Here is a 27188-nt window from a genome sequence, read left to right on the forward strand (position 1 = left end):
GGTCACAAACACATAATTTCAAAACTTTTCTGGCATTTTTGAAGGCCTGTTTTGTATATTAACTTCAGAGTTGGCACTAGAGGTAACGTCGCTGTCTTGAATAGCGTTGTCTCTCTAGAAAGATAATTCCAACAGTATGACTACAGAGTTTGGCAGCTGCATCCTACATAACTGATCCCAAATTTTCACTGATGTCAGTGTTATTTTTACTTCTTTACTAAAACTGTCAACCTAGATTGCTACTTGCTTATAGTTTTGTCATAGATAAAGTTATATACATATTTCATTATACCATTTTTGTTTTACTATATTGCAAGGCAAGAAGGATGTCTACAAGGCTTTGCAAGTAACTGAGGAAACAAGTGATTTTTCAGTTAGGTATATGGTGGTAAAGTAAAGACCTAAAGAAAAAGGCTGTATACAAGGTTTAGAAGAAAAAAAGCTGGAAACAAAATATTCAAAGAAAAACATGTTTCAATAGTCCTTGAACACACAACAGCAATTGATGCCAATACCAGTTTCCTCTGGAGTAAGAACACGTTGCTGTTCTTCCTGGAGGAAGACTGCCAAATGTCGTAATTGTTCCCAGATTACAACATTGGCTGCAGCTAGCTTCCTTCTCTAAGGATTATTGATCCAGAGAAGCCAACGAGAATGAAATAGAGCTCAGCTTCCTCCTTACTCCCACCTCTAAATATCTTTGACTAGGCCAAGGGAACAGTTTTCTGGGGAAAACATTACCATTTGCAATATATTATTATTAAGAAAACATTTGAGAAGCTAGTCATTTTGACTGTGTGTATCAATGACCTGGAGGAGATCACATATGCAAACCTTACCTATCAGTCTACACTTGGGAAGTTAAAAAAGGAAGGTGGAAAGGAACAATTCTGCACACAACTAAGGAATACTTGTGTTAATTAAAACAAACTTTCTTTTGAGGTGAGTGTAGGAATATCCCATTTTCTGTAGCCCTGGACTACTTGAGTAATTCCTTGGCTTAACCCTCAGATGCATTTTGCAAAAAAAAAAAACCAAAAACAACCACAACAAAAAAAACCCACCACACACAACCAAACCAAAAAACCCCAAAATCTTAAAAATTTGAAACTGGTGATGTCACTGAAATCTTTCAGTAAAAGGCGGCAAAGCATTTCTTACTACTAGTTCAATAGTCAGTTTTTCTGTGCAGCCACCGCCCAAGTATGGCTGTCAGTAGCGCACATATGACAGGGACCTGCACATAGCCACTTCTTCATAAGTGCATACAACCATAATCACTATGCCACTCTTCTGGACAAAAATCAAGCAGAAGGATCTCTCCCCCAAAGAAAATCAACTATTACACATACAAATCAAGAACCACAGGGAGACAAAAAGGACAGTTTAATGCTATTTTGTCCAGGGATCAACAGCAAACGACAACTGTCTGCCAAGGAAGAGGTACTGTACCTTTTCAACATCTGACAGAGACGATAGAGAATGGTCCTGCATAACCTCCGGTGCTGTGAATGCTCGCAGGTCTTGTTGGGAGACATTTTCATCAGTAAATGATACACTGCCAGATGGAAGCAACAGGAGAGACCATGGAGAAATGATGAATCCCAGGGCAGTAGGATCAGCTGTATTTCAAAGGAAAAAAAAACAGCAACGCTGAAATTTACACAACACTGATGCCCTTGCTTGACATGATTTTATTTGCTCAGACACATTCGGTATCAGACTACATATTAATGTAATATTATAATGTAATGTAATATTATTATAGATGCTTCCTTTTCCACCTGTGGTGCTTCAGGACCACCTCAATTTTCATCATACCAAGGAGTAACACCTGTCTTGTTTGACTGTTCTTATTCATACCAGCAAGCTCAGAAGAGCCTGTTAAAATACTCACAAGCTCTCCTGTCCTCAGCTAATTTTATTTATGCTACAGTTGACATATAAAATGATCACATTTTATAGTGGACGTGTCATTAAGGCTAAGAATAGAGTTAACTGCTATATTAATATAGCACTGCTGCAGCACCAACAATCTGAAGAGAGAAGACGAAGTTAGAGAGGAATTATTAGAGTAGCTGAAAGAACTGGACAAAACAGAAAAATTTTGGGACACAAGTCCTTTTTAGCCTAAAAAAAACCAAAAAAGGTATTTCAAAAGTGAAAAAAAAAAAGAATAACTCTAGGAGACAGTGGAAGTGGACAACAAATAAACCTGAAAGCATAGTAAGGTCACCCATTCAAACCCTGTCAATTCCTGAAAACAGCAAAACAAGTACTGAAACTGGAGAACCAAAAGTGACAAAGCAAACTTCCTACATCACGGAGTATGTGATTTGCCAGCTAGGTTTTTGATATCTGGTAATACTGCTGTCAGATTTTTGGCCACAGACCTACTTTAAAAAAAAAAGTGCGGGGGGAGGGCACAGCAGGGGGAACAGAAACAGGCCACACACATGGAGGAAGTCTTACACCCCAAAATCTACCTTGACAGTAAAACCTCAATCCCTTTAAGGCAGAAAAAGGAGAGACCATTTCCTTGAGCCAAAGTATTTTTCCTACACCCCAAACAGTAAATCACCTCAGTTTCACTAAAGGAGGTATAAGCTTTTATTTAAGTAAAAGTTAACAGTTATTTTGAATAGGTAAAGAGGCAGTTGCTCTGTTTTATGCTGCATGTTCTATCAAAGATCTGATGAAACATGCATTTGAAGCATAAGTCTTTTTTTTCCCTCTGTGTATTAAGTAACAACAGCAGAATAATAATTGCATCCTTCAGCTCCACCCCTAACAATTTCCACTCTCCAATCAGCTCAGAATGTTCCTACAGTGCTGGTTCCTAGCCCATTCAATTATCTTGTAATCTAGAATATTTCTAGTCTCCTAGGAAATGTATTAAATTACTGCTTGCAGGCACCACATGTAAAAAGATCTACCAAGTAGGTCCTTCAATTTCTTCAACTCTCCTTCCTCCTAAAGAAGCTAAGAAATCGCTTTCAGGCTTTCTACATTCTGTGATACTGAAGCAAAACTGTATTAATGACTTGGTAGCACAATTACCTAGAAAAACATTTGCAACTTTCAGATGCTGAAGCTCAGAAAGTTTCCCCTCCTACCAATATGTGCAAGAGATATCATTCAGTGGGAGAAACCAATAATTCATTATTCAGTCTAAGGCTAACATACACCTTTTTCTGAGCATACCTTAAATCGCTATGCAGAATTTTGCTTTAAAAAAGGAAAAGAAACTGTTAAGGACAACATTCTAGAAATTGAAAGATCCCACAGTCTACTTCAAGCAGTTATTTCAAGTTGTTTAATGACCTTAGAACCAAAGGAGTTTATTTTTATAGTTTTTCTAATGGATTCAAAAATGCCAATAAGTTTTGCTGAAAGCCAGTATGACAAGCTTAGGATTCACAGTGCAGAGCTGGTTTCCCCCTGCTCTGCTTTTTATGACAAACAAGAGAGTCTCAAGTCTTCTTGCCCCAGAGGAACATATTTCATTGCTCCAGCTTTCTCCCCTGGATCCAGCAGAAGTAATTGACGGATAGTATCTCTGATTATGTAGGCTACAAGAATTTAAGCTCTCACACAGAACTGCTGAGGTCCCCATGGAAACCAGAGGTCTGTCACATACAAGATAAAGAATGCCCCAACCTCTCCAAAACCCCTTTAAAAAATTCCCAAATACAAACGCATACACAACGATATCTCTCTTATGCATAGAAGAAAATATCTCTGAGGATTTTCCTATCCTATTTTAGTAAGTAAAATCACAAGGGACAAAGCAATATATTACTTCAACCTACCAATATCAAAATAAGCTAAACTAAAAACACATGGCTCAAACTAACAACCTGTACAAGTCTCTTTCCGTTTCTAGACCTCCTGCAGTGGGACTTCTCTTCAAATCATTCCAAATACTGAATTCAGCAAGGTGTTATAAAAAAAATAAAGCCCAAACAACCACCAAAGAGTCAAGTAGTTCAGCAAAAGTAGTAATATTGTAGAAATTCTGTCAAGAGAAAAAATTCTAGATTTCATGCAGACATTAATAACCAGTCCTTACAGTGCAGTACACATTCTCCCTCTTCCCCACAGCAATCTAATCAACCCCTAGCTACAAAAATATTTAAGCCTGGAATCGCTCTCATGAATGGTCTCAACAAAATATCTGCTTGATACAGTAGTAAAGATAATCAATCATGTCCAAGAACATGGTTTCCCCACAGTGTGTAGGAAGTCACTCAGTATGAAGCAAATGACACCATCTCTACAGATTCTCTTAGCATGGCCAACTTCAAAATCTGAGTTTAGAAATAACTCATATTGTGGAAAAAGTTGTCAAATATGTACATTTAAAAATAAGATGAGCTGAAGAAAACTCCCCTAGCAAGAACTTTAAACACCATGTATGGCGAAAGTAGTGGAAATTTACTTCAATCAAATAAATTAAAATTTTAATTAAGAATGAAAATAACATTATCTGTTCCTCCCAAGTCCAAGAGATTACATTTTGCACTATACCTCTAACCCCACTTCCTCTGAAACAAAACGGGTAACTGCTGTTCACTGTTGTGGCAGTAAGTTCAGATGTTAAACAAAAGAAATGTAAACATAAGAACAAATATTACATAGCTAAGCATTTTTAGAAAGATGACTTTAGTTGGCCATCAACTTCCAAAACAATCTTGCAGCTATTTTTTACGAGTTCTGTGTGCATAAGCCACTGATATAATATTTTAAAATGCTTTTTTTTTTTTTTATAAGATTTCTGCTTAAATGCCCCAAAACTCAGGAACCTTAAGCAATGTGAATAATTTATCCTTAACTTCATATTTTGTATGACAAAAACTTCAAATATATATGAACTCTTCATATCCTGCAACATACTATAGAAACAAGAGAGTTAACAGATGAAAACACAGTTTATTTTTAAGAACAGTAAAAAAACCCAATACAATTAGCCTGAAGTCTTCCCAATACTAATTTAAACAAACTTTGGAGCATGCATTTGTCCTCTACACATGCAGAGGCTGAATTTACTGATCCACCTAAAATATTTCCAACCATACTCAATGATCTTCGTGATCTGAAGCAACATACAACAAATTTGATTAACTGTAAATTTAGAAATAGGACTGATTTTGCCAGGCTCATTTTGTTGACATTTTTTTGGCTTCCTCTTTTAGTAGTTTTTAACTAATATAGCAGATCATACTGCCTACTTCATAACTTTGGCTATCTAATCTACCATTACAAAGAACAACAATAAAATAACTCATTCTCCATTTCCTTCCTTAAGGCATGCATCACAAACCAGAACAGCTGTCTCAAAGTTCCTACTATGCAGATTTAAGCTAAGAAAAATATTTATAAGCAACTCCACTCTTACCCTTTCATGTGTTTGTACCATGAGAAAAAAAAAAGTTACAAAGATGAAATACATCAAATAGCCAAGGACCCCAGGAACACAACAGAAACTAGTTTTCAGTTGTAATATCCATGTCATCTTTTGTTTAGGCTTTCAGAAGAATTTATAAGAGCAGCAAGGAAAACATACTCCCCGAAATACAGTGGAAAATGACAAAAAAAAAAAGAAAAAAAGATTTAAGCGCCTCTTTCTAAAAGCACTGGTATTCAGAACATGGCTCCTGGTTGATTTTTCAGTAGGCTTCCAAGTGCACTAGAGGTACCAGCCTTCTGAGTTAACTGCAGAACTATGCAACTTGGTAACAAAACACTTGTGAGAGCACAGTTTATCAAGTAGTGCCAAGACATAGATAAATAGTGTGGTCTTACTTAAAATGAGAAAGTGAACTGGTTTTAAACACACTAAGAACTGAAATAGCCTTCAGCTACGTGGCATGTGCCAAACAAACGAGATACTTCTAAAACAGCCCTTTACATGGTTTAACAGGATACAAGTAGCCAAAGACAAAACCCCCCCACGACGTAAGAGACAGTAAGTTCAGGCAGAAATTTAAAATGGATGATTTTACAATATTGATGGCAGATGATTTTGAATTCCCAAACTACACACAATTCAAGCCCCTTCAGTTTTGTTTTTTCCTACTTCTCTCTTAGGCCACAGCCATTGGCAGAAATGGTGGGAAGAGATGTACATTTCAGCTCTTTCAGGACACAACCTTAAAAAAAAAAAAGGAACATACACAAAGTTTTCAATACTTGTCTCATTTTTTGCTTTGCTTTGCTCTTAGCCCTCACTAAGACATGTAAGATTTCTCCTACTGCAAAGGAACCTGAAGATTTTTATGCTTAGGCCAGGCTAGAGGCAGGCAGACCACTGATGCATCTCTAGGCAGACCAGGATTATGCCAGCACAAGGGATCACTGACGCTGTTAAGTCCTATACTCCTTTGAGCTGTTGCAGCATGTCCCTGCATGCCTGGTGTGCAGGGGAAGAAGCATTGCAGCGCTTCTGCTCCTATCCCTTGGGCACAAAGGATGGCAGTGAGCAGCACTGCTCTGATCTGATACTGAATCATTTGGAAACCAGCAGCACAGGGAGGAACACTGAGAGGCTAACTGAAATTAACTCTTTCCTGAGAATACTGGACCAAGACACAGGGTGAACACTTAGCTTCTGAGATCACCCATGTTGTTCCAGAAATGCTGTTCCGTCAGCATAACAGCACACTACACTGTATTGTTACCTTGACCACATCCAGCAGAGAGTTCTGGAAAAAGCACAAGTAGTGACTCAGCCTCACTGGGCAGGGGGTAGGGGTGTGGGGTGATAAACCCCCCCATAATCATCACTAAAACCCACAAAAGCCTCATCTCTTTCCTTCTCAGCAACTAAAAGATCAAATGTTATGGAATGGTGTGTGTGTGTGTGTGTTTAGAAAATCATTCCTTAACAGTTGTTGGTAAAAGGAAAAAACAACCATCTAACACCTGCCAGCAAGCAGTGGCTGGAAAATGAGGATTTCCCTCGTCCCTCAGCCCCCTTTGCATTTTCCCTCTTTTGTGTAAAGAAAAACAAGCCATCTTCCCCCTCCACCCCAACTAGGTCTATGACTACTTGGGACCCACCACTAGTTCCCATCAACACATTTCACACTTCACCTTCCTTTTTTTCTTTATACTTACACCCAAGCTAAGCAAATGCAATAGTATTACTGTCAACAAGATTTTCGGGTCCTCCCCAAAAGACAGCTGTCCTTCACATTCAGATGATATCGCTTCTCTTTACACAAATAATTTACTGTCTTGCAAATTTGTATACAGGCAATTTGTGAAGTGTCTCTTTCTTTGCTCAGCCTGCCTTCCTATTATCAGACTTGCCCCCTCCCCTTCTCTTCCACCTACCTCTAAATAGATCTGGAAACATAAGATCCAGCTATTTCAGAATTCGCAATACACTCTTTAGCATAGGAGTAGCTCAAGTGCATATGAAGTGTTTCCCACTTTCATCCAATCAAACGTACCAAATTAGAGGGAAATCTGGTTTGCAGTTAGCAGCAGAGAGCACAGCATGCTCCTTACACTTACACACTCACATCTGAGATACCTCACCTAAAAGACCTGTTCCTTTGACCTCATGGAGTACTGAGTACAAGATTCAGCATGTCTGAAACAGCCGATACACCCTCCCAACAACAAAATAGTTATTGCAGATAATTAAACAGATCTAAGAGAAGGGCAGGTCTGGTATCGGCCTTTTCAAATCTCCAGATTAATCTCAACATCACTAGTACAACTGATGTCAGATCTGCCACCAAGTTCTAGATTGTCCTTCTCCCTCCATTTAACAGCTTATAATATGCTGACACGACAGCTACCAGAGCTGAACTTCTTAATCAGTGAGTGATTAGCTGCTGGGCATTTCAATCTAATCTTTCACTACTTATAATGATTTAAATAAATTTGTAAAGTATTTTTAAAAGAGTTCAACACTTGTTAGAATTGTAAATACAAACAGACATAAAAATAAGCACACTTTTGTATCAGTCACTGAATGACATGATGATTATGTGATTAACCATGTAAAATGTGGATTTTCATCCTGTGCTGCTTTGTTCAGCGCTTTGATGGATAAGAAGACAGACTCACTAGAAGACACGCAGAATTTCTATGAATCCAGAAGTTATCAAACCTGTAATAGAAGCTTATCTGGGGCATTTTACACTAGTTTCAGGAAATTAGAAAAAGTAACTAACTGAAGAATGCTCTCTCAGTCGATGGAGTAATAGCAAGGATTCTCAACTTCAAACAGACTACCAAAACTCTACTAGGATTACATAAATAAATAAATGGATGGTTACTTAGGCTGGTAATTTCTTTAAGTGTATGTGGTTGCCGGGCTGGCAGAGGGAAGCTGCCAACAGATGGCAATTTAAGAGTTCATGATTTCCAAGGCCTTTTTATCCCCCTCATTTCAAAACAGGTGGACCACAGGCTGTTGAACAATATATATATATTTTTTTTAAAGAAACTTAATATAGAAAGCACTCAAAGCTTAGATTTTGTTACAGAATGACACATTCAGGGACTCCAGAGCCATACAAGGAGGAAAACAAGAGCATCTCTGAGACTGGCCAAAGCTGAGCATGCTGTGAACTTCTAGAAGCTAAAAGCTTGCCTCGTTGCCCACTGCCCAGGAGCAATTGATCAGTTCTGAAAAATTTTGAAAACTCACCCTCTGCCATAGAATAGCTTTCCCAAGTTGTAGGCTGGGTCTGAAATTTGACCAAGGAAAACAGGATTTCTCTAGGATCCCATTTGCTACAAGTCCTCCACAAATAAAGAGGAAAATTGAGTCAGACAAGCAGGAACCTCTGCATTCTCTGTTCTTGCATCTCTGCAGTGCATCTTTACAAGCCAGCACAGAAAGTGATACTCAAGATAGCCAAAAAAGGTTTCCACATTGTTTCCTTAGTGAAGGCAAATCTTCATTAAAGACTGTCTGGTTATCCTAATCTTGCTGGGAGGAATCAGATTGCCTTCGTCAATCTTAGCTACATAGTAAAGCTCTTTCATTTGGGTGTCTCTTGAAGTGCATTTTACCACAAGGCTATATCCCAGGTTAATTAATAGCATGCAACTGAAAATAGTTTGCTGAAGTAGCAGAAAAACAACTCAATAAAACAGCTTCATCTCCAAGAAGAGACAGATTCTTCTGGCACTGATTTTATCTGAATTTGTGTTTTGGTCTTCACTGATAGGAAGTAAGACCAGAAGCTTCTGCCACCTTAGCCAGTCTTGGCTGGCAAACATTCCCCTATCTTAAAGCATATACCAGAAGTCCTGGGGCAGATTACCATTTTGTGCTCTCATTTCTCCGTAATTGTCCCTCTGAGGGAGGGCAGACTGTCTTCTCATTCAATGCCTGCATGCAACCAGCCTTCATAGTAATTACAATAAACTCTTTCCTGCACTACTCTAAGGCCAAGAAAGGGGGAGCTCTTGTTTTCAGTGGAGATTTTACTTTTGAATATAATTTAGACCTAGGATAATGTCTTAAGTGTATTCACTACTTTATACTTATGCTACTATGATCTTTCAGGTGCATTTCAAGATGGAGTTCAACGTGTTGATTCCTGTGAAGCGTACAAGAGTAAGCCTTTAAACATTAAAGATACCTCTTCAGTCAAGGTGTCGACTTGGTCTCAACAGCCTGCCCTCTTAGAAAAATCATTCCTCCGATTCTCTCCAAGAGAGAACAAAGAGAGAAAGAGCCAAGAAAGAAGATACCAGCTTTCCCATTTGCGCAATATGAGCGGCGCAGGGACAGGACAGTGGGTCGAACTGCAACAATAAACTCAGCATTCTTAATAGGGAATGCTTCTTTTACCACATGAGCTGTAAGCTCACTGGTAAAGGGGAAACCGGAAATTCGTACCAGATATCAAAGCTTGCCATGATTTGCCCACCAAAAAATATTTCACAGAAGTTGATAAAATTTCCTGTTTATAATACTAAGTCAAGCTCAATCAGAATTCAAATGTATGGCAGTCTCTGCCCACATCTGCCTTCTTTAGAGTCTTCATGAAGTATCCAACAGAGACCACTTTCAGAGGTTGTACAGTATATGAGACAGACCTAGTATCTGACTGGACAGATTGTCCAAACTAAATCTTAAAAAAAACCACCAAACTTCTTAAACGTTGAATTGTGATGAAATTCTAAGCCAAACACGCGTAAAAAATACAGTAATAATGAAGGTGTGCCCTTTGCATAGTAACGTGACAAAACAATGGTTGTTTTCAAAGTGGGAGCTTTTGATTCTTCCTGAATAAAACTGAATTTACAGATGCATGTTTAGATATAAGGAGATTAAAACCATAAATTTGCCAAAATACTAAGATGAATCATGTGAACATATACTGAGGCCAGGTTAAAGATGTCACCAAAGTTCAATATTTGAGTTAAGATATAAAAAGCAAAAAGCAAAGGGGGGGTGGCGTGGTGTGAGTGTGGCTTAAGGATTTGCAGATTTTAAAGAAAGGAAAACATCAGGAAGAGGAAGGGTTCCATACTTAGTGCTAGAACTAGCAGCACTGCAGACGCTCAACTTAGAGCCTGCTAAGTTGGGGGGTGGGGGGTAGGGCAGGGGGAAGAGATATTTAACCTCTGCTCCTTTAAAGTACCACAAAACAAGCCACACACTCCTCAGTAGCTATGTATGTCTTGCTAATTTCATTCTGGGGAATGATACCCAGCCCTCTGGCCAGCTTCTCAGTGTCTCACCTTCACCTCACTTGAGGGTAAATCTTTTCAGAGCAGACTGGTCATGACTACACTGTACATACTTCTATGTCCCTTTCATGACCAAAGTACTTCAATGGCATTTGTTGGGATTTTTTTTCCTGTTTTTCTATCTAATTTCAGTGAGTTTAAAATAATACAAAAACTCTGTGGTAGCTTCCTACCAAAGTCAAGTTGCCACCACATGAAACAATGTGCCATGAGTCCTGACAGAACATGAAGTTATGGGTTGAAAACATCCTTTGGTCTGAGTTACAGCTAGGCACTTTACACAAAGTTATTTGGGTTTAGAGCCAAGGAAGAACAAGGGAGTTTACTTCTATGACACGTAAACATACCAAAGACACTTCCAGTTCCGTATAGAGTAGTCTTTAAAAATATTTACCTTTTCTGAATAGTTCTTGAAGGCTTTCTGCACTTTGATTCAAAATAGCCCATATTTCCTCTTCCTGCAGCGGCCCTCCCCGAACCTCCAGAGCCTCTGCCAGTGACACATGCATGTTACCTGAGAAATCAAACAGATTTAAGAATAGGTAAGTTATTTTCTCCTTGCATGTAGTACTCAAGTAGTAATAACCCATGTTCAACTCCCAGTCACAGAAATTCTCTAACATTAATGGAACCCATCACGCAGAAATATTACAGAACATTCATCACAAAGGACTTTGAGCACCTGCTCAAATGAAGAAGAAAAAATTGGTTTAAGACAACAATGATCCGTATTAATATTGTACGCTACTAAATCAGTAAACTCAAAAGCTGGTATTAGTCCACATGCCATGGGCAAGAGTCTGTCCTGTTTTAAAAAAAACAAAACCTGACAGAATTATTAGTAGTTACAAGTTTCTTAATGCAAATCAGCTATTAACGTTATTTTCACAGGTTTAAGTTTGTGAAGCTGCTGTTAGGAAAGGATGCTCTTCTTCCAATATGTCTTCACAAGGTTATTTATGTTATCTCATGACCAAATAGTAAGAAGCACTACCTGAAAGCATGCAAGCAAGCTAGCGGTCGAATTGATAGCTAACCTCTTTTGTTTAGTTTCTTCATACATTTAAGAAAACAAACTAAAACTGTTAGCAGTGTTCTATGTATTGCATGCCCAGAAAATAAAGACTTCCTTCCCCAGCTAAAAGAGCTCAGGCTTAAACATTTTTTTCAGAGTTAAACCATTTTAACCATACCACAATTTGATATTCAGTTGTCCAAAATAAAAAACATTTTGAAAACTGAAGAATGCATCCCTAAATACTCTGGCAAAGTCAAACCTTCATTTCAGTAAGCTCAGGAACAAATAAATCATGCTAATTACTTCAGATTTCTATGGACACTAAACGTTCTCAGTTTGAGCATTCATGCCAATTGATATTTCTGATTGAGATGCAGCTGCTTCTCTCCAAAGCCCAAAGTATAAAATCTTGAGGCAGTGAAATGCACTAAGAGCCTAAGGTATATCAATCATCAGTGATGAGTTCATCGGGTATCAAAGGCTCCAAAGCTGCTGCTGGAAATGGAAAAGACAGTTCCATAAGAAATGCATATTTTCCCAAGATCAATAACTGATATCAAGAGCTTTATATGACCCAACAGTACTGCTGGAGGTTACTGCCCCTCCCTTCCAATCAACTAGCCAGAGCCTTTCCATCAGCATACAATCTGGGCTCAGATGTACACTCATGGATAATAATCTAACATTTGCAAGGAGGACAGGCTGACTAGCTATATTTAGTTTCCCCAAGTAAATGTCCAGGCAGTTTCATGCTTTCCATGTTTTTTTTTAACTTTCAGATAGCCAGGTTCATACCCATATGATGGCAATATAAAAGGCTGAATATCCTGGAGTTTCTAGCTGAAAACATGGGCTCTGAAGACTACCCTAAAGCCTTTTCAGCTAGATTTTTATACTATGCTACTGAAAAATTACATCTTGTTGGCTGCATTTCATCACAGCTTATTTTTCCTTACTTCACAACTTGCTAGTTTTTAGTATTCAATCATTCTGCATATTTACCAAACCAGACATATTTTCAATGATTAATGTTCAAAAGTCATCCTCAATGGAATGAAAAGCAGGTCGAGACCATATTTAAAAGAAAAATGAAATCTGAATCCCCGAAGAGAAAAATACATTACACAATTCAAAATGCAGTTCCCCAAAGCTAGGGACCAATGCAGACTTGCAATAAATGGATAGAAAGCCAGAGATAAACACATTTCTAGTCAGTATGAGATTCACATACATCGATTAGCACAGAGTGCTGGTCTATCATCCATGGCAGGGAATTCTGTAATTTCATGGCCCTGTCTCAAATTTCTGTATGCACATCTAGAGTCAAAACGGATTATTCTGAATAGAAGACCTCATCTTCTCCTAGGGATTAAAAAAATATGAACTGCAAATGAAAACTTTTTGTGCTAAATATTCTAAAGGAAGTAAGCCGAGCATAACAACACCAAACATTTCTCCCAAAATGCTTCTTAGCCACTCCCCTTTTTCCCATTCTGCAAAAATCCTGATTCCTTTCAGCTGTGATTAAATAATTGTGTGGGCTGTTCCATAGCAGATATAATCCGATTCCCTATCGCTACAAAGACCATAAGCATGTCTGCTCAAACTCCCCAACATACTACATACAGTAAAAGAATCCTACAGAAAACGATTTAATGATCACAGTAAGAAGTGTATTAATATGCACACAGCCATGCAGGCCTCACTTGTAGCAATGCAAGCAACAAGACCTGCTTGTATATTAGACAGCAATAGCATGACAAATAAAGCAAACATCACAACACACCAAACCCGAAACATTTCATATTTGTTGTATTTCGCCTGAGCTTTCAAAAACTAGCATCAATCATTACAACATACACCCACATGCAAAGAAGCACAAGTTGGAATTTGAGCAAGACTCATTGAAGTGTATCTGTTTCAGTAACTTTTTGGTAACTTTTCCTGGTTTTCTTCCTCAAAACTACCTTGAAGCTGCAGCACTTGTCTGTCAAAGCAAAGAGAAGACCAACACACTGGTTATGAAGATTAAAGAGGCTTCCACAAAACTGTTCTCTGCTACTGAGGAACTGAATGAAGCAAGCTGGGGTGAGGTGTTTGCAGGCAAATGCATGGCAAGAGTTCTCCATCTGTACAGTCCACCTGTTAGCAGCCAGGCACCACTAATTTAAGACAACGAAGCTGACAGTGAAAGTGCCTGGCTCAAAATATACCTCTTTCCCACTAGTTTCTTTGCAACTGATGTTATTCACAAGGAGAAAGGAGAAATTTATAAAATATATAATGTTTGCAATGCACAATTCTTCCACATTTGCTGTCTCCTTAGGTTCTGGGAGCCTTCAATAATGTCTGGTTCCTTTGTGAATACAGAAGCTAAAGTGTCAAGTGCTCAAAACATACAACAGCTTTTGGTTTTGTGAAATGCCTGAACATTTTGATAAATTGCAACATAATTACAGGATCAAGTAATTTATGTAAGAGAAAAACATGCAAAGCTTTTGTAGAACACCTTAACAACACAGACTGCCTGTCTTCACATCTTAGCCCTCTAATTGCAGTTACGTACGTGGTTATATAGTTGTATAATGTTCATTTCACAATTAAAATGAATCCATTTAAATAAGTATTTAAACTCTTATGGCTAAGAACTCAGAAAAAAGGAAGGTGGGTGACTGCAACAGGGGACAACAGACTAAGAACAGCAACCTCTTAAAAAATGCAGGAAAGAAAAGAGTGGAGTTCTCTGTTAAGGGTAAACTTTTAGCTGACTTCAAGTGAGCAAAGAGGGGCTAATCCAAGGAGAGAGGGTGTGTGGATCTCAGGAAAGCTGAACAGTAATGGCCTAAAATGACAGATCACAAAACTCCAAGTAAAATGCAGACACTAGACCAGGCTGCTCAAAGTCCCATCCAACTTGGCCTTGAACACTTCCAGGAAGGGGGCACCCACAACTACTCTGAGCAACCTGTTCCAGTGTCTCACCACTCTCATAGTAAAGAATTTCTTCCTAGTATCTAACCTAAATGTACTTTCTTTCAGTTACAAGCCATTACCCCATGTCCTATCACTACAGGCCCTTGTAAATAGTCCTTCTCCAGCTTTCTTGTAGGCCCCTTTAGGTACTGGAAGGCTGCTATAAGGTCTCCCCAGAGCCTTCTCTTCTCCAGGCTGAACAGCCCCATTTCTTTCAGCCTGTCTTCACAGGAGAGGTGCTCCAGCCCTCTGGTCATCTTCGTGGTCCTCCTCTGGACTTGCTCCAACAGGTCCATGTCCTCATTATGTTGGGGGCCCCAGAGCTGAACAGTGTTCCAGGTGGGGCAAGAAGTCCAGTTGCAGACACGATTGGGAGGCACAAAGGGCTAGATGGTACGAACTCCAAAGGCATGGATTCCCCATACACCCACATACATACAAAGACCACACAAGAACATTGCCACAAAACATCCAAAAAGGGCCATTCACACAGCAGAGAGCACAACACAATGCAGGAAAACAGTATACAAATTAAAACAGTTAACACTGGAGAAGCACAGACACAATTGCTTTCAAGTTGCTTGCTCTGGGACAGAATTTACTCCTAGACCATACAGGAATACAATTTCCACAGGAAAACAGCTGCCTCATGTGGAGGCAGCTCTTTTTTGCTCCAGGACAAGAGAGTAAATTCAGGTGGAAATCATTTGTATCAACAAGCCCTGAGTGCAATTTCTCACCCTCCATGCCATTCAGCCCTAAGCCATATAGGCAGCACAGTTCCAAGAAAGCAAGCTGCTTAAGCCAAGGGCCTCTCCCGTATCTCAAACACTTCCTTCAAAGAGCCTGTTTACCTCTGGAGGACTAACTGACAGCTCCTCCCTCAAAGGCAGACAGCTTATACACTTCCCTGATGAGTGGGATGAGTACTTCTGCCTTTTGCCTGTAAAGGAAGCTCAGTAACCTCCTTGCTCCTACACTCTACAGTCCCAAGAACCTGTGTTAAAAGCACAACACCTATGGAACACCCAGGCAATGCCAAGATGGCCCATAAAGCAGCCTGCCACACCCTCAGTCCAAGGTAAGAGGGAAAACACGACAGGACCAGCCTCTCACAGCAAGTAATATTGTCAAAATGACTATTTGCAAGGTATATGTTTTTCCCCTACAGCTTGCAAAGTTTTCAATACGTCTTGCTTTTTAATTACGTATGCAGCACATAAGTTAAATGCTCAAAATTCGCATTTCCCCCAGCCACCAACTTTTCTCCTTATGCATTTCAAATTGCCATTACGCATTGAATGGCCTATTCTTTCCAGATTTTATTCAACTCTTGCCAACTGAAGTATTAAGCAGCTATTGCTACAACTGTGTTTAACAAAGACTATAATATCACCAATGTTGTAAGAAAAATTAAAAACAGACTGATAGTCAAAAAGATAAACTGCTTCAACGACTGCTTGACAACTTTGCGGTTTGGTTTTAGTAACACATATCCCTTGCTTTTTCACCCTCACCTTCTGCATCAGCATATTCTCCTGTGACATAACTTCAGAACCAAAACTTTATGTCAAAATCTGTGTTTTAAGAACATTAGTTAACTGTTTGCAGTATCTCATACTTATTTGATATTTCTAAAGCCATGATTAGCTGCCTAAAAATAAAACACTGACACTTTTCTAACAACACTCAATATGCACACAAATCCCAATGAAACTGAACTGAAGTTTACCTGAGCAGTTTTGAAAGTCTGACCTCTCCCATTTCAGAACCTAAGCATCTAGAGTCATTACCATACCCTGTAATTTCAGAATGCTGGCATCTATCCTATTTATTTACATTGACCCACATCTTACACCCCTGAAGAAGACCTGGAATGCATATATCAATTAGTTTATCCCCAATAATACTGTTGCTGAAACAAGTACAGAACCCTGAAGCCAAGTTAGAAAGCTTGTGCTTCAACAGTCTTTGAAATCTTATTTTGAAATCTGCACATGCTTAGATGTGTGCATGTAAAATGTGGTTTCCTATAGCTGCAGGTCCAATTTACACTGGCTGTCCACAAAATAAGGCATTATTTGCAAATATTCAAGTCAAACACATAATCAAGGTAAATACACAAGCTAATCAAGTGTTTAAAGAATTCTTTATTTTATTTTTAGAATCCTGCTCTCAAGTTAATTACTACACATTATTCTCATTTATTGTCTTGAAGGATAAAGAAAGAAACCCTTGTGCCATGACCACTTTTCACTTCTAAAAATAGATGGGACAAAAAGCCTCACAAGATGCAAATCCCCTCTCCCCTCTCTTTTTTTAAGTCTCTAAATAGCTGCTAAAAATCACGTGGATCTAAGTTTTTGCAAACAAACACACATCCATGGTTCTTTTTGTTCAGCTATTTGATAATATTATCTTAGTGTAAGCACTATTCCTTCCTCCTCCATTTTGGAAAGGTCAGTAGAGACCACCCAAGAACTTCCTTTCTCCCTCTCCTGCATTGTGGAAAAGATTAGCTTTTTCCACTCACATTTTTCTTTCCATGTTCCCGTCTTTCGCTCCTGCAGGCAGACAGGATGAAATGTCAGCAAAACAGTCCCATGCTCCTGAGCCAGTCCTCAAACTACATCAAGAAAATTTCTTTAAACTTGCATCTCCTCTTCAAACCGATAGCTTGCTGCTTTGAACTCAAGCTTCCTAAGTAAAGGAACAGACACTAGCTCAAATCTGCGATAGAACACAAAGAACATAAGGACACTCCCAGAAGTACAGAGCATTGTTGGCCTTTTATTTGAGCATATAGCAATGCTCTCACACTCACTGTAACAGATGTTAGCATTTCTCCTTCCAAAGCCTTAAACCAGTCTTGTATTCCCACGTCTGGAAGACAGAAGAATGTGACGTATTGAGAATCTTGGCTTGTACCTCCAGGGCAAGCAGTGTTTATTTTACTTGAGAAGCACTTGCTTTCTTTCCTGGAAGGTGGAAAGAAATCAGCTTTTGGCATTGGACTAAACTCACAATGGAAGACAAGCAAGGGTTATTGCTGAATCCCTCCCTTGCTGTTCTGTCTCTCTATCACCAGAACCAGATAAACCTGTTTATCTGAGGCTTTGTGTAAGGCAAACTAGTAAATCCAGTCCAAAATGTATATAATAATCATGAAAGTCATGTTTTCTAGGCAATTTATACATCAGGGTAGCTGATGTTTCACATCTGATATTAAAATTTTATTCAGAAGAGTATATAATTATCACTACAAAGTCAGCTTAATCCACATAAATCGGGGCATGACTCTTGCATCCCTCTCTTAGCCTAATTGTCAGTGTAAGATCCTTGGGCAACTCCCTTATTTTGCTGTTGATCTGCTCCACCTCTGAGAGGCATGTCTCCTTGGTGCGTTTCTCATACTTGCAACTTTCATTTTAATTGCTAAGTAGGAACAGAGGACCTGTGACTAAGACAAGCTATATAAATGGAAAAGCAGAAATTTCAGGACTGCAAACCAGCTTGGCAACACAAACACTTTTCAAATAGCAGATTGATCAATAATACCCTTGTTCATACGTATCAGATGAAACTCTTTAATGACATAAAATAATCACAAGCAAAACGTGTCTTACTATTGACAACACAACTTCATGATGTAGCAATGTACTGTCTATCCTACAACTTCACTTATGGCAGACAAATTCCAGACTGTGCAGCAGTCTTGACGGAAGTGCCTTCATTGGCATCCTTCTGCACCAATATTTTTCGGTGCAGAGTGGTAGTAATGCTCTTCATCAAGTACACTGGGGTACACAACTGTTGCTAGGTCTGTATGTGTGACATGCATTGTCACCATGGCAGGGACAGACTATGGTGAGCAAAACTAAGAATGACACCTCCAGCTTTAGTCCAGCAATTATTCCATTGCTGCATACAAGAGCTATGCATCCCTCATATACTACTAAAAGGTCATGACTGAAGTCTATCATTCACTTGCAGCCTTTGCTCAAGAGGGAATGAAAGTTATTGTCAGAGGAGCAGAAATAGTAGCACACACATGATTTAAATATCATTGAGTCACTCGGAAGCATTATTCTAAATTATTAAGTACTACTTCCCACCATCTGTGACATTTTAAAGGTATCTACAGGTAAGACAATGAGGCTTTGATAAGCAAGTCAAGTATGACAATTGTACAGAGTAACTGCTTTTTCATATCGTTACAAAGATGGATTTCTTTATAATCAGTCCCCAACATGAGAAGAGTAAAGATCAAATACTTAACACCAAGACATACACTGCCACACACTAGAAACTCAGTGACTAGAAGTAAGTTTGATTAATTTAACAGGTACAAATTAAGCCAGTATTGCTCAACAGATAACTTCCCTAATGGATAAACTTACTCTAGACTGGGTTTTTTTAAAGCTTAGCTTAAGCTCTCTCCTGTGGTAATGAAGTGATACGAATTTTACTACCTTAGATAAATTCTCTAGTACAGAGGGGTTCAGTTTCTGTTAGATATTAATCCTTACAGTCTCAGTAACAGAGAATGGTACCTTGCTTTATAAATGTCTCTTCTCAGTACAACAGCCCCTTGCAGCAATGTAATAACCAGGGTAAATGAAGGCAGCACAACTGGATCAGCAGGAAACCAAGCATCATATGCCAAGAGAGTAAGAGTCCTCAAATTTCTTAGGTGCAGTATTAGAAAGAGAAAGACAATGTCAGGAAGCTTTGCAACTTTTTTTTTTTTTTTAAATGCAGAAAATTGCTGACCTTCAGGTAAGTGTAGAAATATCATGATGTTAATATGCTAAAATATCTGGGAAAATAACTTTAATACCCCTCAATTTAAGCAATAAAGAAAAATGTTAGGATTGTAGTAATTTGTAAATCACTGTTAAAGTCAACATACTCTTAATAAGTATAAAGACTGACCCCACCACATCTTATTTCAAAACCAGATTGTAATCCTATATATTGATGTACAATCCTTCAACAAAAGTCTTTTGCTGTTGTTAGGTGGCTGAACTGTGGGGTTCATTTTGGATTTTGGATTTCTTCCTCCTGTGTGTGGGAGAAGGATGGATGTGTGCAAAAAAAAAATAATCTGTCAGCCTCGTATGTGTGACTACCAGACATTCTCGAAAAAGGAATTAGTAGAAGAGATTACTAGGGCACCAAAACAATTTCTCCATAGTTTGAATGATCTAATGTACCAATTCCAGAAACAATTTCTTTGTTTTCAGTTTGAAAGCAGCTCCTCTGCAGATTCACAAGAAACCAATCTGTTAGCAGGGAGCATAACTTGTGTACTCAGCCACAATGAACCTCTAGTATCCAGAGGACAGTTCATACAAACAGTTATTTCATATGTCCTGCCTGGAAAGGAAACAGTATCTGACAACAGAAGAAAAAACTGGCCAAGTAACAGAACAAGTTTGAAAATGACATCTAGACACATCTGATTCCTCCAGCACTGCTTTACCTTAGTTGCAGACAGGCAAAGAAGCTGCACTACTACAACACAGGTTTTTTTCCCAAGTACACATACTATGAGAGCTAACAAGGTCCCACATGGATCACCCCACCTACCAATATTTCCACAGAACTGCACTTGTACATTTATTTTTCTGCTATGGAAGTGAAAAAACCCAAAACAAACCACCCCCAATCAATTAAAAAGTTACCACTTAGCAAATAATCTCCTCAGCTAATTGATTGCTACAGATAGTCCAATGCCTTTCTTACCCAGTGCCCTAGGCCAATCTACCTCCCCACTCGGTTCCTTCTGCTTATGACTTCATCTTGGTGAAAACAGCTGATGAGAGTCTAAACAACTACTGATGGAGATGGACCATCCCCTGAATAACAACACTCTCCACAGCCATGAACCTGAATGATGTTTTAATTCCTCGTAACTGTCAGGAACAATTCTGAGGCAGCCCTACAACTGGAGGAAGAAGTGATCGTGTTCTTAAATTTCAGGATGCCTGGGGACATTATCCATCTAGAGGGTCTATCTTGTACCAATTCTGCAGTCTTTGATGCTCAAGAGAGTAACATTCACAACTTTTTGGAATCCAAACTTCTTTAAGCAACTGCATAGGTTCTACAACACAGGCAACACCACAGAATCCCAGGATTTTCAGCAGGGGAGGAAAAAAAAAAAAGGCAGATTAAGGCGAAAAAAAAAAACAACCACCAGAAGTATGCTGCCTGCTCAGACAGTTACTTTTTTGGGGGTTCACTTCGGGGGGGGGGCACAGAGGGGGAAGGGGAGATATAGCATAAAGAACAGAACATCACAAGGTCTGCAGCTAGATGACACAATGGATATCTTATCTGTGAACTCACCTGTCCGGGAGCAACGATATTACTCACACAAGTGATGACTAATTCTTATTGTAGAAGTCTGAATTTCTACCCTGAAAACCAGACAAGACTGAACATAGGCCTACATTTCAGCTGTCAAGAACTGTACACGCAAGAGCTGTATCTTTAGGACCAACACGTAAGCTGAGAGATGCTTGCTCTACTTATCTATGAGTTCAAGAAAACACTAATTCAAGCACAGTAGCAAGTATCAAGCCCTACTCAGAACACTGATTTTTTTTCACTCTTCTGCAGCAGAAAAGAAGTAATTTTCCTTTTAGCCAGCCAGCCTTTTTCTACTCAAGACATGGTAGTAACAAGGCATGAGATGTATACTTTTTATATGCCAAAAAATGCCAATTAAAAAGGTCTACGATATATTGTCCAGTCAGGTGTGAAAATCTGTACAAAGATTTATGCTAAGGAAATTTTAAGCAGTAAGAATCACTGACTAAATTTACAAAGCAACTTCATAAAATTCCAAGAGAGAACCAACTTCCAAGTGAACTACCTCTTCAAGAGAGATACCTGACTATAACCCATTGTCATATTGAGCCCGTATCAGGAAATCCATACACTCTGAGGGAACAGCAGAGATGTGAACAGGCAGCTGGTTGGATTTGACTTGACCATGGAATAACTGTTCCTACACAAAGCAATTAGAAAGGCAACAAATGATAGGCTACTGCCTTAAATGAAGACAGACTGAATTTAAGGAAATGAGAAGCACTGGCAAGTGATATTACATACTCAGCTTTCTGAACTTTATGTCAGCCTTCAGGAAGAATGTGCTTTTCATGGCACACACCCACGGGATAAAGTGTGCGTGTCCCCACACATGTATATGTGCATATACATATGAATGTATCATGTTACCAATTATCTATATAAAAATGTATATGTGCATTTGTCTGCATGAGTATACTTCACATACACCAAACAACTCACTTTTGTTTTATGTTTCTGCTGCAGGACAGAGGAAAAACCCTGAAGGACAAACAGAATTTTAATGGGGCAGGAACATTGATGTATCTTGCTAAGTCAACATCAACTATCTGATAGCCTTGTTAGAGGGACTCTAAAGCTTATTAAAGGTTTTGACCAACGCAGATTTAAAGTAAGATTCTGTAAGCATTTGTAAAACCAGATTTAATACCAGCAGATGGGCTGCAACTGTAGTAACAGACCTCCATCTGTCCAGAAACCAGCTCTTTATTCTACATGCATGGTACTGCAAGACACTAACGGGTCTTAAAGGGTAGAACCATTTCTTAAGAAGCATTTCAACAGCATTCATTATCTGCGTATACACCTGTCCTCATAAGAGGCTTCATGGCAAGTCGTTCTCTCTATAAGTGACTAACTTTCCAGGGGGGGTGGGGGTGGGAAAGTAACCTGTTTAAGTGCTACTTCTTGAAAACACTTAGCTGCTCTTCAAGTGTTATAAAACATTTTTCCCCTTCCTGAGATGATGATGAGCTGAGGAGAAAACTGTTGGGAATTCATTAATATTGTCTTTGAACAGGATACATCTCTTTTTTTTCACCCCATAACTGAGAACCCATCACTGTAACATAATTTAGGTGAGCTACGAACAAGGTCCAGACATGAACTATATTAAACAGTATTCTGTGAAACCAATAATGAAAAAAAAAAACCCAACTGGCTAATATAAAAAATAATTCAGTTCTAAGCCAGATGCACACAGTGCAAACATGGAAACTCCTTCTGCCTATCATCTGCTTGCCCCAGGCAAACAATCTATCACAGCTGAGGTGATCATCTGTCCTCTCAAATTGCAGATCCATTTGTTCTGCACTTCCTTTCATACTCACGCATACAGAAATCAATTTAAGACTGACATTGTACATATTCTCTGCATACACACTCCCAACCAGTAACCAGTTTTCAGGGCAGATAAAAAATCTGAGGACACAGAAAACATGCAGTGTATACTTTCATGTTGCAAAACAGACTCATTGTCCAGAAAGAGGAAGACAAGCTTTATAGGAAAGATATTACTCTCTACCGGTTCACTATAGGATTTCTCAAAACTCAGTCATCTGCTGCTGGTGTTTCCATATTCCAGTATTTTTCAGGCTCTCAGGTTGTTTAGGTTCTCTGTTGAAGTCTGTCCTTAGCAGATTAGTTTCTAAGCATATTACTCACCACCATCTTGCAGATATTGAATAAACACTATTTCTTTAAAGGCAGGCTCTTTTTATCCAACCATCCATAGTTGATCCATTTCCTCCAACTGATAACGTATTTAAAAGTTTGCGTAGTTTGCCCATCTGCTCCACTCAAGTCTGTAGATGTGGTAGACCAAGTACTGAGAACAGTACAATCCATGTGACAACTATCACCAAGTAACTTAGCAGCATGTCCAGAGATACCTATCAGTTGAAAGATTCCACACAAAATGAAGTTTTTTTGGTCATGGATGCTTGCTTTTTAAATGAGCCCTTTATGGAGGCCAAAGCCTTTCCAAGCAGTTTATACCATCTAGTTTAAATCCTGCAATTAGCAGGTTTTAGCTCCAGATTAATTAGTAGACAAAGCCACTTGAAGACTTGGAATGCCTATGGTTAGGAAACCATGATCTTGCTCCAAAACATGAGCTGACACAGCAACATATGGCTTTGTACCAAAATTATACAAGTTAATCAGAACCTGATCAGTTAACTAGAATCCCTCAGCCTGTCACTCCGCTCACCACACTTCAGAAAAATATATAATTACATACCACATGATTCAATAAGCTGTTTACAACTTAACAATTGTTAAATTGACTATACAGCCCCTTGAACAAATCTCTAACACACACTCAATTTATGATTCATCTTAAATAGAGGCTACACATAATTTATTTGGTCCTACTGCCATGATATTCTCCATGACTTAACTGCCCTCAAAGGTGATGTGATGTCCTTTTCCTTTCAGATAGGACAACATGCCATTTCTCTTTCACAAGGCATTCCTCTACCTGCTATTGCTGCCCAGCTCCAAAATCTCACAAAGCTTATGGTTTCTGAGCCAAGAAAGTGAATGGGATTCAGAGTGTAAAAAGGACCCTTACCACAAAGGACAGAAGTTTCAGTATAATTTGATAGCAACATAAAAAATCTGCAAAGGTGATTTACAGAACTCTTAACTAGACCTTCCAGACAAAACAGACTGCTTGATCTATAGTAAAGACAGAGAGATAGTCCATGATGTGCTAGATAGATTTGATTTAGGTTCACACACTAGAATGGACAAAGACTCCAGCTGATCACTATCTGTGCTCTGTAATATTTTGGTACTTGGAAAGATTACAGGACAGAACAAGCTACATAAGATGGCATTGCCAAAAAAACAGGAAAAACAAGATAGCAGCACCTCCTCCCATGACAATGCCAAGCCCGCTGTCGCCAAAAAACCGAGTTCAGGGAAGTTTTGCTTTGTCTGGATGATAAATGCATTCATATTAATAGAGTTACAGGACAAAGAGCCATATTACACCCTTGGCTGCATAAAAGGACAAACTAGCAGAAAATTCTCCTCTACGGGCCTAGAAACTGAGAAGAAAGCAAGGCACATCATCACCTTTCCTTTCATTTAAGAACATTCTTATGAACAGTAATGGAGAGCTAGTCAGACTGAGGACATACGCAGGTAATGCCCATGTACAAATTATACCTGCTGTATTGGAATGGAAGTGCAAGGTTGTATTAACCTCTGAACCCACTGCCCTAGTGAGGAATTAAGTGAAAGGAGAATAGAAGGATAATATAACAGCACTTGAATCTTTTATGGATGCAGCTGGACCACAGTGAGATAGACCAGTTAAAGAATGCATCCAGTTTTCCTGCCTTCTCAACCAATTTGATAATTCAATGTACAGCAGCTTAACCCTGTAACTCTCATTTCACGGAGACCCAAGAAAACACTAACTAGAACCACCTAAAATAAGCAGACACACCACACTGAAGTAAAAAAAAAAAGTCATCCCTCCAAAACCTGAGAGCTCAAGTCATATACAATATGATCTGTATACAACATGTTAACTTTTATCCTTTCCACGCACGGCTAGAACTTTTACAACAATCCAAATTTTCTTCCAGTCCTAAGTATAGTATTAGAGTTTTAGTCTTGCAAACTTAGTATTTTTTATAACATACCCATTTTATTTATTTGCTTTTTCAGTATACAAATGGCATAAACTTCTAAGAGAGTGCTGCTTTTAGGAAAAAAATTCAGAATTCTGTGTAACAAAAAAAGATGGGCTGAAGCTCTTCTACTGATAAATAAAACTCTTTGAAAAAGAAGTGAGAGATTATTCATTGACACAGCATGTATAAAATTCATAAATGTAAGGCTTTAAAAAAGCACTTGGGCAGTAGTCTGAAACGGACTTCAAAACTTTAGAATGTTTTATCAATAGTTCAAAAATATTTTTGATTTTGATATATGCTGTCTTGCTACCATGCATTTTCTATGAACTTTTCTTATAAACTACTGAATTTGAATGATAGATTATCAAACTGGACCAGATGTATTTGTTTACCTCAAGCTGCATACAATTACCTGAGAAAGATTAATACTAGCAATCAGTGAGAAGCATCAAGGGTTCACCACTCAATTTGATATTAATCAAAGGAGGCAAGGAGGAAAAAAAGATTAATCGGGGGGAGAGGGAACATTTTATCATCTTGAGATTTAAATCTCAATGACAGGACAGGACTCAGTCCACAGTGGGAGGAATAATCCATAGATACCCCTGTGCAAAAGCACAGAAGCCAGAACCAAGACTTCATCAGATAGTGGAGAGAAAACAGAAAGAAAGCATACTTGCACAAAAGCATACACACACTGTTTTAGCCAAGGCAGAAATACACAATTTACAGACAAAGGGGCATTGGAAACTTCTGCATAAGAAAAATAAATTAAAAAAAATCAGTACAGATGTCAGGTCTTGCTAGCAAACCAAGGCATCCTGTGGACCATGACTAATCAATTACAGAAGAAAAACACTTTTTCCTCCGATGTATTTTTCCCTCCCTGAGTATTTTTATTATTTGTTTTACACTAGTGGCCATTTTCCATCCACTTAACTAGAGGCTGAATATTACCCCAGTCATTTAGGGGGAAATAAATGCGTAGAACCACTCACATGCTACATTTTAAAAAGTACAGATTTACAGATTAAAAATTTGAGGTTTAGCAAAAAAAAAAAAAATCACTGAAGACAGCTGGTACTAACCTAGCCTTCACCTCTTATCACACTGATGAGCAACCTCTCCAATTTTTTAGTGATCATCTTCAACAATAATCAGACTTCTGTGAAAGTGGCTTAAGACTTCACCCTTTATTTTATACCAAGAGTCTACAAACAGCCAACAAACTCCCCGCCCAGTTTCTGCAAGCAACAGATGGGGGAGACGGAAGAAGGAAACTCAAACTTTCCCCACTCAGGAGTCACACAATTTACAGTTGCTCCATATCAAAGACCCTACTGGTCACTAATTACAGCTTTTGTCACACAGAAAAATCCTAGTTCAATGAATTCTTTGAAAACCACTTAAAGACAGTATACCTCAGGGTTCCAAAACTCTTATAAAAAGCAATCGCTCTTACTAGATGCATAATACTTCTTGGCATGACAATTGTGTTGTTTGTTGGTTTGTTTGTTTTTTTAACTGGCATTTATAGCCTATCATTGAAAAAACAGCAAAAGCCTTGAAACAAATGTTGTCTACATAAAAAGTAAATTTATATATAAATTATTAAAGTCTAGACAGGCAGTAGTTTCTATTAGACTTCTCCAAAACCACTGAAGAGGGAAGCAGAACAAACAGATTTTGCATCATCAGCAGACTTCCCAACCAGCAGTTCGTATTATGGTGAAAAGTTAATTTCTGTGATCTTCAGTTCTTTAGTATTTTCAAAGCAAAGGCAATGGGTGGGACAGAATCAGTGAGAATTAATGCATATATCAAAGAGTTTAGTTAATGACAAGCTCAAAAATATTTTCTATAATATTGCAAACTATACTCCACGCTGTGCAGGCACCAGGGAAATTTCCACGTACGACGTTAAATGTAATTTGCTGATT

The 27188-nt window shown here is 38.6% G+C and overlaps 1 protein-coding gene across 6 annotated transcripts in view; it reads right to left on the reverse strand.

Annotated features, from left to right (window-relative positions):
- The window catches only part of PTPN13 (protein tyrosine phosphatase non-receptor type 13), a 126489-nt gene that overhangs the window by 89154 nt on the left and 10147 nt on the right, over positions 1 to 27188 (reverse strand). For all 6 annotated transcript variants that reach the window (XM_055727792.1, XM_055727783.1, XM_055727788.1 and 3 more), the window contains exons 2-3: positions 11123 to 11242; positions 1453 to 1622 (exon numbers count right to left, since the gene is read on the reverse strand). In XM_055727792.1, coding sequence (XP_055583767.1) covers positions 1453 to 1622; positions 11123 to 11237 — 285 coding nt within the window. In that variant the 5' untranslated portion in view covers positions 11238 to 11242. The remainder of the gene's footprint in view (positions 1 to 1452; positions 1623 to 11122; positions 11243 to 27188) is intronic.

Source organism: Falco cherrug, chromosome 1 (genome assembly GCF_023634085.1).
Source record: "Falco cherrug isolate bFalChe1 chromosome 1, bFalChe1.pri, whole genome shotgun sequence".
Taxonomy (NCBI): domain Eukaryota; kingdom Metazoa; phylum Chordata; class Aves; order Falconiformes; family Falconidae; genus Falco; species Falco cherrug.